The 13,649-nt window shown below is 44.6% G+C and overlaps 1 protein-coding gene across 2 annotated transcripts in view; it reads right to left on the bottom strand.

Annotated features, from left to right (window-relative positions):
- Positions 1 to 13,649, bottom strand: part of filip1l (filamin A interacting protein 1-like) — a 61,620-nt gene that overhangs the window by 34,477 nt on the left and 13,494 nt on the right. For both annotated transcript variants that reach the window (XM_013139836.4, XM_020042442.3), the window contains exons 2-4: positions 2,810 to 3,131; positions 1,983 to 2,156; positions 1,497 to 1,675 (exon numbers count right to left, since the gene is read on the bottom strand). In XM_013139836.4, coding sequence (XP_012995290.3) covers positions 1,497 to 1,675; positions 1,983 to 2,156; positions 2,810 to 3,121 — 665 coding nt within the window. In that variant the 5' untranslated portion in view covers positions 3,122 to 3,131. The remainder of the gene's footprint in view (positions 1 to 1,496; positions 1,676 to 1,982; positions 2,157 to 2,809; positions 3,132 to 13,649) is intronic.

The raw sequence follows: 13,649 nt of genomic DNA, 5'->3' as shown, positions 1-13,649 counted from the left end.
CTTTTTCTCACGGACTAATTAAGGTGAACCCTGGACGGAGGGCTATTTGTCATGGCACTCCACCACTTCCTGACACGCTCTTACGGAACCGTGATGGAGCCCAGTTCTGCAGGCCATGGTCGTGACCAGCCAAGCCAAACACACAGGTCGACCCGGAGAGGTTCCTGATGATGCGGATGCCGTAATTAAGCCACTCGATATGGCTGAGTTCTATGTTTATGTATGCCTCTATCTCTCGTTCTCGTCCTCTCTGTTAAATGACAGCGGGCATGTAATCTTGTCGAGGCAGCTTGATGGAGGGGGTGAATGGGAGCCGAACTCTACCTTTTTGGTACAAACTGTGCCTGTTTGGTAGTCCGATTTCTGGAGATTTGTGATGATAGATGTGTCTGACAAAAGGAATGGCCTCCCTCGGAAGGTGTACTCCCTGTTAGGGCTTGAATGTTCTCAGTCCGGGCGGGTACAGCCGTATCTCTCACAGGCCTAAAGCACTTCCCTCACTGACATTGCCATATAAAGACATTACTTTCAACAAATAGGAAAATGCCAGAGTGTTCATACAGTTCAAGAAATAGAGAGACATTTTGCTTTTAACAATGGCAAAGGCATTATTCACTCTGGGCCAAGTCCTTAAGTTTCACTCCAAACGTCCAGATCTGCCAACTATGGTCTTAGTTTCTTCGTACTTTTGTCCAAAAGGAGTCTGTCATGTTTGAGTTATGGCACGATTGATGTTCATAACAGGGGAAAACTACACTCACTGTCAGTGGATCTGTTAATGTGTATACAATGCAATGTAATATTTGTTCATCTCCTGGGCATACCAATGTGTCCTATAATATTATACATAGCACATTTTCCAGTGTTGCAGAAACCTAACATGATGTTTAGGAAAACTGAACTTGAAAAGGGGAATCTTCCAGAACAATTTATCTACTAGTCTACTATTCACGGTGTGTTTCTTAATTCTAGGTAAATACCGGTTAACCATAAAGAACACTTATTCCTTTAATGTAGCCAACACGATCATCAGTCTAAATCGGTCCCTAGCAACTTTTCAAGGTTGGTCTATTGTGCTTTTGAAGACGGTGAGCCAAAGCTCTCCAGGCATTATGGGATGCTCTGTCATCTTACGATGACATGTCTCAACGGAACGTGGGTTATAATGCAAGCCAGATCATTTATAAAGGGATTACCAATAAAAGGCATTTTGCCATTGATGTATTGCATTGTTTTGATTTAAAGCCCCTTTCTTCTGAATTCTAAACAGTAATTGTAAAACCATCCCTAAAAGTTCTTAGGCAGGAATGTTTTGATTTCAATCCGTTCATTCAAAACTTTGAGGAGTGTTTCTGAGAAGGGGTGCTCAGCTCTTGTATGTGGGTTTGTGTGTGTGTGTGTGTGTGTATGTGTGCGCGCCGTGTGTATGTACATGCATACAGAACTTGCTCGCCTGCTTGCTTATTGCTGTTGTTGTAGAAATTAGAGCATCAAACCTCTCTCGTTCCTGCTCCAGCAAGTTGGTGAACTCGTCGCTCTTCCTCATGAAGTCCCCGTGGTTCCTCTTCTCGTCCTCCAGCTTGTAGAGCGCCTGCTTGTGGGACTGTTCGGCCAGCAGGAGCTGCTCCAGCATGCGTCGGTGGGTCTCCCTCTGCTTCTCCACCAACTTGTCCAGCTGGGAGAGAGTGTTGAATGTTTACTAAGCTGCTCCCAACGCACCCCATGATTCTCCTCTGTGAGCTGATATGAAATGTACACAGTCATTTTAAAATGGTCTGGTCATGAATGCCAAAACAGACAATATCTGAACCTAAAATGTTGCTAGCGCATATTGTAGCATAAGCATTGAGTCTCAGCCCTTAGCAGTCAGCTTATCAGGGTGCCTAACATGAGGGACCCCTTGGAACTGTATGCATTGAACATTGTGAATGTTTTACGTCAGCTAGGCCTCTGGCTTGTGCATTAGAGTTTGACTGGGTTACCTCGGCCATGGGCCTCTCGTAGATGTCCTCCTGGAAGGTCTCTGCCTTGCCCTGGATGGTGTCTCTCTGCAGAGCCTGCAGGACCTTCTGCGGAGTGACAAACCCATACTGGGCCTCCAGGAGGGCCAGGTCGATCTTCTCAGCCTTCAACACCGTGATCACCTCGTCTCTGGCCTTGGTTCAGGGGAGAGAAAAGAGAAAGGGGACAGGGGACGGTGAGAGCGTGAGAGAGGGAAGAGAAAACAAGAGTGGGCATAAACTGGAGACTGGAAATGGACCTTGCCCTATACCAAGGAACAAATCTATCCCTCGCTCTCTCCATCTCCCCACCATCAGTCTGGGTTCACGCCCTGTCACAAAGCCACAGCGGTGACCTCCAGCGTACCAGCCTTTCACTCCTTGACCTTGTCGGGAGGGCGGATTAAAGGGTTTGTACAAAGTTACATCATATGGAACTGGGTTTTCCCGGGCCTACTCACTGCTCCTCTGGTGTCAGAGACCCTCCCCATCTCCCCAACCATTACCTATCTGTCTACAATCTATAGTTCCGCCCTGCTCTATACCAGGCTGCTGGCCAATAAACCCACCCTATAAACAGGCTGTCCCTGGCTAAATGCACCCTTACCACAGATTATTCACATCAGAACCTGGCCTATTTCTAAAGCCCTCATCCAGCCCTGTCTAGTATGACCCAGTAGTAGCTCTGACCTGGGATGGTCCAGTGAACTCCTCACTACACACAAGTCGGACCCAGTCCAGCTCAGTCCACTTCCTCACCTTACGGGCCCTGACCCGGTCCTCCGCTAGCCTCGGTCCGGCTGTCTCACCTGCAGTTCTCCCTCCAGCATGGAGAGCAGGAAGAGGAGGTCATCCCGTGATAGGTCCCTGCCCTTCCCCCCCGCTGTCTTCTCCCTCTGGCTGCTACCGTCGCCGCCGGCACTCCCACCGGAGCCGCTCCCCTTCTCCCTCCTCTGCACCGCGCCGGCGTTTGCGCCCGCGTCGCCGGGTGGCTCTCCGTGCCTGACCCGTCCCGCGCCCCCGCCCGGCGGGTCCTCGCGTTCTGCGGCCCGCCGCCGCGACCGGCCCTGGTGCTGCTTGGCCTTGGTGGTGTCCTCTAGGCTGTTGCTACGGGAACGCATGGCCGTTTACCTGCGTTGGGGTGGTTCTTGGGGGGGGGGGGGTGACAGGAAAGAGCACTGTAGGAGGAGACGGATGGATGATGAGTGGGCTGTAGCCTGCGGCTTTCTGGGGTTGGGTTCTGGACGGCCGGGGAGAGCAACAGCTGGGCTGTGAAAGGAGTGATCTGTTCAGCCCAGCTGCTCAGTCAAGCGAGCATTGTATCCTTGACATCGAATAAGGGCTACGTTAATCGCTGACTCATGACTATGAAAAAGTCACGGCCCGACAGCCTTAACAAGCTCCATTCACGGTGTACTTTATAGCTTTCGGCATTACACGCTACGCAAGCGTATACTGTACCTTGATGAGAAGACTAATAAAACCTGCACATCTATAGACGTCGGCAACATATTAGACTGGAAGATCAAGTCAAGATTCTACCGCGTTGTGGGAGTTGCCCAACAAATTGGAGCAGCACAACCTGATATTCAGCACCACTCATAACAGCTGAAACTAAAAGTCAAATTATCCCCAAATCTGAGTTTAGGGAGACAGATGATTGAACTGGACACAGCATCGGAATGTTGTGACATGAAAAATAGGTTAAAGATGAGATGTCCAGTGTCTCCAATGAAATACCTACCTACAAAGGAAACTGATTTTCCAAATATGAATCGACAACATTCTTAAGAACCCATCAAACAGCGATATATATTCATATGTATATATTTACACACACACATGCACACACGTATATATATACACTGATCAGCCATAACATTATGACTACTGACAGGTGAAGTGAATAACACTCATAATCTCGTTATCATGGCACCTGTCACTTGGTGGGATACATTCTGTCCTCAAAGCTGATGTTTTAGAAGCATGAAAAATGAGCAAGTGTAAGGGTCTGAGCGACTTTGACAAGGGCCAAATTGTGATGGCTAAGACTGGGTGAGTGCATTTCCAAAACTGCAGCCCTTTCGGCGTGTTTCCGGTCTGCCGTGGTCAGTACCTATCAAAAGTGGTCCAAGGAAGGAAAAGCGGTGAACCGGCGACAGGGTCATGTGCGACCAAGGCTCAATGATGCACGTGGGGAGCGAAGGATGGCCCGTGTGGTCCGATCCAACAGACGAGCTACTGTAGGTCAAATTGACGAAAGGTTAATGCTGGCACTAATAGAAAGGTGTCAGAACACACAGTGCATCGCAGTTTGTTGCGTATGGGGCTGTGTAGCCACAGAGCAGTCAGGGTGCCCATGCTGACCCCTGTCCACTGCCGAAAGCCCCTAAAATGCATCACAGCTGGACCGCAGAGAAATGGAAGAAGGTGGCCTGGTCTGATGAATCACGTTTCCTTTTACATAAAATTCCCCAGATCTCAATCTAATCGAGCATTTGTGGGATGTGCTGGACAAACAGGTCCGACCCATGGAGGCCCAACCTCACAACTTACAGGACTTAAAGGATCTGCTGCTAATGTCTTGGTGCCCGATACCACAGCACACCTTCAGAGGTCTAGTGGAGTCCATGCCTCGACGGGTCAGGGCAATATTAGGCATAATGTTATGGCTGATCTGTATATATATATATATATATATATATATATATATATATATATATATATATATACACAGTATATATTTATTGCATCTGAAATCAAAGAGCAGTTGTCTTTTGTGCAATGTTCCAAAAAAGGAGCTTTGCTTCTCACTGATGTATGCAAGTGCATCCATGTGCTAATGTCAAACAGGCTAACAGCCTCATGTCTTATTGATTGTGTGTGTGTGTGTGTGTGTGTGTGTGTGAAGCATAAAATGCATCTTCAGAGATATTGAAGATCTTTCTAACTACATTTATAAATAGCTAGTATTCAAGTACTGTACTAAAACTACAAAAAAAAAAACAGTTCAATACATAATATAGTTAGCTTGATGGCTTGCTATTGAAGGACTATGATTAACACTTAATGTGTTCGGAGAAAGAAATGTAGGTGGTCTGGTGGATGATGAATGCAGAAGTAGTGTGTGTTTGTGTCAATGAGTGAGAACATCCACGGAAAAACGAGAGGGGGTGCAGGAATCAATCTTTGCATCAGGCTCAATGCCCCAGTAACTGCCCGTGTCTTTATTGACAGCCAATTCAGCCAATTGAGTGCTCAACATTCCACACAGTTTGTGTTTGTAGAATATGGATAATGAAATGGATAATGATATAGAATATTACCATCTGGAAAAAAATCCTCATGTGCGGAATGGTACTCGTTTTATCCGAGTACCCTGCACACACCTACTTACAGACCGCAATTACAAACAAACTATATTTGAATTGTCTGTTTCAAAACTAGCATGCATACTGTATCTAGCCAGGGATAAACTAGGGAGAGGTTCAAGAGCAGCAATCGGGCTTGAGAGCTGAGGGTTTCAGACCCCAGGCATGGACCAATCTCTGCTCTGTGCGTTTGATCCGAGGAACAAAGGAAAGGACGCCTGGAGTTGTTCATTACATCACCAGTTGTATTAGCGGACCGGTCTGGCTGACAGCTTATGAGTAAGAGGGATAGCTGTTCAACTGCATATGTACACAGGCAAGGCGCTGAATGATTCAGGGATGATGTCATCGCCGCAAGCAGCAGTCAAGACCGCCCGAACAGACCTAAACTCGGAGGCCTGGGCTCCAGACGGGAGCGGAGGGAGCAGCCATAGCCGTCGGCGCGTGTTTGCTCACACCGTCACAATGCAATAATCCCCTGAGCATAGCGTGTAATTCCACCCTTCCATCGCCCTTTGTCATGGCCCTGGTGATGAGTAAACTGTGCCAAATTAGAAACTAAACCAATCACAGCCCCCCCCCCCCCCCCCCCAAGTTGGCCCTAATGAATCACAGCTATTTCTCCCAGTGGCAAGAACGCTGCCGAGCTGAGATCCAGGTTCACAAGGGGTTTGTTAAGCGGAGGTCAAGCAGGGTCACTGCACCGCCAAACCGGCAAACCGACGAGTGCCGAGTTCTCACGTCTTACATTATGGATCTGTCTTTTTGACTGTACCGAGTGCCCAGATATGACCCACTGTTCTCTACTGTGCGTGTGAGATGGAAATAGAGCTGACTGACGCAGAGCATCTGGCGTTTCTCCATATCAACCCTGGCTGTTGTCCTGTCACTAGCCAGACAAAGCTGTGTGTTTACAGAGTAAATATTGCCAAGGGCCAGTGCCACTGGTCAGTGTTGGGATTGACAGTCCCCCAGACAGCCCTGTTCTATGACCATAATGATCAGACGTAGGGGAACGACGCTGGGAAAAATGAAAGAGACCAATCTCTGGTTGAAATCTCTCCCTGGGGTTTCTATCCCAGGGTAGATCTTCCATATTGTAAATCTATACAGGCTTCAGCTTTGCACAGCACTTTTTATAGAAGCATTGGTAACATGGACGTTTTAGAAAAAAAAAACTTTCCTTTGGAAGCTCTCACCGGGAATTTATAAAGTTCCAATCCTGGATCACTCCCTAATGTTTTATAGCTCACAACAAAGTAAACAAAACTGAAAATAATGTGCGAAGAAGGACTTTGATGGAAAGCACCAGTGATTTGAGCACGCCAAAACGAAAGCATGATTTGAGATGATGATGATGTTTTTGGAAATATCCCTGAAGTTATTCTCAGAAGAGCACAAAACAAAAACACCAGTTCTGTAACCGTTCTGTAACCGTTCCTGTACGCCATGTGTGAACTATGAACATAGTTTATGTTTGCTGTGTACGCTATGTACAAACTAGGCACATAGTTGGTTGATGAGCACATTTTGATTTGTGGCATGTCATCTCGGCCAAGGTGTGAAAAGGAATCTTTCCAAATTGTGAAGTCTGTTATTAGTTAGTTACCAAGTCTAAGGCCTTGCATGGACTGTTCTACTGCTAACAGTGATGATGTACAGCACAGTGGTATTTTATTTTCATCAGAACATTCTCTCAATTATTGTGTTCTGAACAACAGAAAAAATTTTCATGGGGAGTAACATAAAAGACCATAACACTGGGGAAAGAGTTCATAATAGTACAACTGTTAAAATGTCATGACCATGTCACCGCTTTATATACTTTTACATTAAAATCACCTATTATTGTGTAGGGATGTTTATTATCGGAATATAACACTGACATAGTACAATGCCGTGACTATTCCCTGTAAACTAATTGTTCAAGACTAGAGAAACGCTCTGTAACAAAATGGCCAAATTAACACAAGAGAGCCCAATTCAATATTTTTCACCAACGTTTAATCAATAACACATTCGATTTTTTTCCATTAGAACTTTTTCTCAGAGCTTTTCTAATTTTGGCAGATTATTATTTTTTTTATTCAAATCCAAATTCAGCTGCCTTTGTAAACCTATGCATGAAAGAGTTTTCTACAGTACATGTGTGAATCTGCCCAGAGAGATGATATAATCATATCATCTTATTTCTCACTTAATGTGGTCAGCTGAATGTCACACAGGTCACTTCCCAAACAGCACCCTATCAGCTACCAAGTGCACTACTTATAACAACAAGTGCACTAAATAGGTAACACATACTGTAGGGTGCCATTTGGTATTTAATCGGAGTCATTGTGTCAAACCAGCTGGGGCAAACCCTTTTCACATCATTCTCACATACTTCCTTATACAAAAAGAGATCAATGCCAAATGGTGATCTAAGGACAAATAACGCTTCATACTGTTTGCAGAAGATTAGCTTGTGCTTTTGGTGGATAAGACTTCACCATGCACGCTTCAACATGTCTATACTGTAAAGAATATTAGTACACACACACACACACTTATTTAGCCCTAAGTAGTTCATGTTCATATAACCCTGTTTCCAAAAAAATCGGGACACTGCGTAAAATGCAAATAAAAACAGAATGCAATGATGTAAAAATCATTTATCGCTGTAGTTAATTGAAAATAGTACGAAGACAACATATAAAATGTTGAAAAAATACATGTCCATTTGAATTTGATGGTATGAACACATTTAAAAAAAGTTGGGACAGGGGCATGTTTACCTCTATGTTGCATCTCCTCTTCCTTTAACAACACTCTATAAGCATTTGGGAACTGTGGAGACCAATTGCTGTAGTTTTGAAAGTGAAATGTATTCCAATTCTTTCTTGATATAGGATATAATCTGCTCAAAAGTTTGCTCTTTATCGTATTTTTCATTTCATAATGCACCAAATTATTTCAATGGATGACAGGTCTGGACTGCAACCAGGCCAGATAAGCACCCGGACTCTTTTACTATGGAGCCATGCTGTTGTAATACGTGCAGAATGTGGTTTGGCATTGCCTTGGTGAAGTAAGCATGGCCTTCCCTGAAAAAAGATGTTGTCTGGCTGGCAGCATATGTTGCTCCAAAACCTGTATATATTGTGCAGCATTAATGGTGCCTTTACAGATGTGCAAGTCACCACGCCATGTGCACTAATGCACCCCCATACCATCACAGATGTTGGCTTTTGAACTGTGCACTGATAACAAGCCAGATGTTCCCTCTCCTCCTTAGTCCAGAAGGCACAGCATCCATGATTCCCAAAATGTATTTCAGATTTTGTCAGACCACAGGTCAGTTTTTCACTTCAATCAGTCCATTTTAAATGAGCTCAGGCCCAAAGAAGGCAGCAGCAGTTCTGGATCTTGTTTGTATATGGTTTCTTCTTTGCATGGCAAAATTTGTACTTACATTTGTGGTTGCAGCGACATATTGTATTCACAGACAACATTTTTTGGAAGTGTTCCTGAGCTCATGCAGTGATGTCCACTACAGAATTGTGTCTGTTTTTAATGTAGTGCCACCTGAGGGCCCGAAGATCATGGCCATCCAAAATTGGTTTTCGGCTTTGTCCCGTGCATAGAGATTTCTCCAGATTCTCCGAATATTTTAATGATATGTTGTACCATTGATGATGAGATCCCCAAATTCTTTGCAATTTAACTTTGAGAAACGTTAATCTTAAATTTTTGCACTATCTGACCGTGCAGTCAGTGGTGAACCCCTCCCCATCCTCATTTCTGACAGATCCATCCTCTCTGGAATGATCTTTTAATGCCCAATCATGTTACTGACCTGTTGCCAGGTCCTGACCAATTAGTTGTGTGATATTCCACCAGGTTTAGTTTTTTAGCATTACACAACTTTTCCAGACTTTTGCCCCTGTCCCAACTTTATGAAATGTGTAGCTGTCATCAAATTCAAAGTGGGTATCTATTTTTCAAGAAACAATAAAATGTCTCAGTTTCTACTTTTGATATGTTGTCTTTGTACAATTTTCTATTTAACATAGGGTTTAAAAGGTCTGCACATCATTGCATTCTGTTTTTATTCACATTTTACTCAGCATCACAACTTTTTTGGAAACAGGGTTGTTGTTCATAGTCTGAACATGTAGCCTAAAGTGACCAGGTGGCCATGAGTTCAGGGGCATATGGCAAGTAACTGAAAGATTGCAAAATCAAATCCAGAGCTGACGATATGAAAAAAGATTTGGTCGTGCTGCCCTTGAGCAAGGCAAAAATAACCGTTGTTGCTCCCTGGGCGCACTATATCTCATAAATCCATGTTCACTTCCACCATGGCCAACGTGGCTGTTGTACCACGCTTACACACGCTGCGCACGATAGCCTGGGGATGACGTTATTTAATTTAAAGCATGTCACAATTGCTCCGCACAAACCACCTCTAAAATAGAGTTCATAATGGTTTCAACAAAATACCTCTTTGCTACGAGTGTATCACCACTTCCTGATGTGATTATTACCAGAGTAATGACCCAGGAAGGAGAGTCTGTATTGCTTAGGGGCAGTGACGGATGTAAGGTTGGGTTTATAAGGCCTCAACGAGGTCACGGACCTGGCAGGGCTGGTCTCTCCTCTTTCACTTACTGAATGGAAACAAAGTTTGTCAAAGGCGTCTGAACTTTGCGTTGACGCCTTGCTCTCGCCAGTCTCTCTCTTTCTCGTTCCCTTTCTACTTTCAGGCGCTCAACTCTCGCTCCCTCCCTGTCTCCCTTGCCTTCCTCCTTCATTTTACCAAAAGCAGGGTGAGAACAAGAGCAGTCTGGTTTTCTCCAGACCACCAAGGTCCTTTATAGGACACAGGTGAGACTACTCAAAAGGCGGTTACGTAACTGTCTTGATCCTCCCATTTAGACATGTTCACATTTAGAACCTTTATATGTACAGGTAATGTGATTTATCACATTTAAATCTCTCTGGATTGAGGGTTGAAGACGGCATACATGTCCGCATATACGCGTTTATATTGCTTCTTGAAGATTTCCTCTTGACAATTTCACCGAACACCTGGCCATTCCCAGCCATCTGGGCTAGAGTCCGAGGGGACCATAGGTCAGGACAAAGCCTTAACCATAGTCACTGTCCCATAAAAAACACACTGTCTATAATACTTGTTGGTACCAGAAGTCAGTCCAGGGTTCCTACAATGTGCCTTTGCTCTCGGCAAATACAGGAAGGGTTATGGGGATGACTTCACCCTCTACGTGCGTGGAGGAGGGACCGAGGACGGGGACTGAGGGAGTGGGGAGGCTGTTAAACAGAGGTGTCAAAAGGTCAGGATGCAGGTGTGCTTCAAACTCACACCTTTTCCTCTTTTTCCCCTTTCACACGTGTTCATTGTACGCACACACACACACGCGCGCCCCGTTTGCACACACACACGCGCCCCGTTTGCACACATTCTTATGCGCAAACACAAACACAGATAGACACAGACAGACAACCACACACAGACACGTGCAAATGACTGCTGCTAAATGAAACATTCCCGTGGCCTTACATCACTGCTCTGTCAAAATGATTAAGAGAGAGCAAGGGAGATAGATACTGGGTAAGTGGTTAGGGGTTAAAATTAAGGAAAAGCGATAAAGGGAAAACTGAGTCTGAGAATCAGAAGACAGCAAGAGAAAGGTCCGAGAGGTCAAAGGTTATGCCCATATCTGGGACTGGAGGCTACTCTCTAATCCCTCTGATTAGATAAAAACAGCAGACCGATCTTTCACTCTCTAAGCACTCTCCGGACAAAATGATATATCCAAAATACAGGGTTACATGCTGCGCCTATCCCATGCTGTTTGTTGCACATTCCAGTGTTCCGTTTTTATAGCGCAGGCTGCAACATTTCTCTCAAGGGTCACAGAATCGGAGAGCTGTTACCTCACAACAACATCATGGCTGATTGGAGCCCTACCAGGTCAGTGCAATTCAAACCTGGATCAGCTTGCGCTCCTCCTCTCCCTCATTGTGCATGAGGCCTAAATACAAAGGATTCACCTGTTTGCGCCCTTTCTTTCTTGACCGTTGTATAGGACACTTGACTCAAGCACACTGACAGACACCGTCTCGTGTTTGAGCGTCATAAACTGTTGGTTACCTTGACTCGTTGTGCGTGGAGATGAATCACAAGTAGCCCACTGTGTTTTTCTCTATCTGTTAGAGGGCGCGGCTGAATGGTAACATATGTGACACCATGCTTACATGCTCCCGGCTATTTGACCGTCATCTGTCAGACTCTGCTGCATGTTTTTACTGTTTCACTCTCCTGAAGTATTTCCCACCAGCCGGGGACACTCACAGTGTCTACCCCTGTGGAAGTGTTCCTGAGCTCATGCTCCTACGGCTTGTGGAGTTTCAGAATCATGCATAGGCCTAGTCCCATTCTGGATTCCATAAACGGCTACTGTGTTTGTTGTTCCGTTGAAGATAGCGTTATTATCAGTAAGTGTTTGTGTATGTGTGATTAGCGCATTAGTGGAACACGGGGCTACTTTTCTCTTCAAATACTGTGAAGTGGAAGTGTGAAGAGCCTACAGGCATTTCCGTCCAACGCCAGCCCATAGAAAAGGAATTGTGTACAAACAGCAGTGTGCTCTCCATGGTTACGGGCAGTGATCGCAGTTCAGTCTCTGAGGTGGATAGGGCGGCGGGCAATAAAACTGTTCCCTGAGTTTCCTGCTAATGTTACATCCAGGCTGAACTACTAGCTAAGAGGCAACAGGGAACTCATTTGGGAATTCCAGAGCTCTGAGGTAAATCAGTTACTGGGGACGCACGGTTGTAATTCCTCCACACCGACCAGAGAGATGTTCAGGACCGGGTCAGGCAAACAGGATGTTTTAGTTTGGCCATAAAGTACGCCATTCGAATATATAACTTAGTTCTAGGATTCCTGTTGCACTTATGTCGGTCTGTGTTAGGGTGTAAATACGGGTGGACAGAAATCATTGCAGGTTTTTGCATCAGTGAGCTTTGCTGTGATGCAATCTAATGAACTTCAGTTATCCAGAGATAGTTGCAGTGTTGGCTTTTGAAGAAGTGCCATTGGAGATTGTCTTAAGTGGACTTAATCTTTTCCAAATCTAAGCCTTAGTATATTGCACTTATTACGTTTACCATTCCTGTCACCACACCTTTGTATTTATTTTGTATTTTTTGTACCTTTTTCCCTTAGTTTAGTCTCACTGAGATTGAGCATGTCTTTTCCAAGACATACCTAGTAAAAATGACAGCACATAATCTAGAGAAATAACATACAACACAAAGCACTTCAGTTTAAAACAAAGTTGCAAGTTGAAAAAGCAAAGAGATTCATTGGGAAGGTGTGATGCAGCTAGTGGTTAAACAACACTCAAAACAACAGACCCTCCCTCACTGTTCAGCATAGTTTCTGTTTTGCTTTATCTCAGTCTATATAGTTTTAAACTAATTCAAGGAGAAAACAATATGAGAGATATATCACCAACTTCTTTTGTCAAAACATTCTGTCACTATCAACAAAATACTAGGGGTCGTATTTCAAGTCATGTCTATGTGGCAAGCGGAAGCAATGGGGAAGCTAGATAGGGCTCGGCTTTGCTGTAGAATGCAAGGTGTTCTTTCTGCCCTTCAATGTATTTACTTGTCAAACATAATGCATGCCCACTTGCAAACAAGATAAAAGCAATAGGGAGGCCAATTATAAGATCAAATCAGGAAATGTCAGCCAGGTTTGGAGTCAAGTGGAAAATTCTATATTCTAATAAAAAAATGCCCTTCTGTGAAAAGGAATCAGAAATAAAACATTGACAAAATCAAAGCCTTGAAGTGAATTCCCCTCAGTCACCAACTCGCTTCACTACGTGTAGAGTGGCCTAAAACATTTGAGCGCAGAGTCCCGTCTCAAAAACATGCCTCTCTGACCCACTGCAGTTTGCTTACAGAGCTAACAGGTCTGTGGATGGTTCTATGATTGAGGGCCTCAAGTATATCCTTCAACACTACGTCAACCCAAAGACTTATGCAGGGATACTGTATGGGGACTTTAGCTTCAACACAGTCATCCAGGATCCCATACGAAACAAACTCTTCTAGCTGAACGCATCCATGTTCGTCCATCACATGATGGGCATTTCGATTTGGACCCTTAAAGCACCTGGACTTGCAATGCAGCTTTGCTGTAGTGGGACGAACAGTTTCCATTTATGAATTTAGACGATGCTACAAATGCTAATTA

Source organism: Esox lucius, chromosome 22 (genome assembly GCF_011004845.1).
Source record: "Esox lucius isolate fEsoLuc1 chromosome 22, fEsoLuc1.pri, whole genome shotgun sequence".
NCBI lineage: Eukaryota > Metazoa > Chordata > Actinopteri > Esociformes > Esocidae > Esox > Esox lucius.
This window is presented reverse-complemented; position numbering and strand designations above follow the sequence as displayed.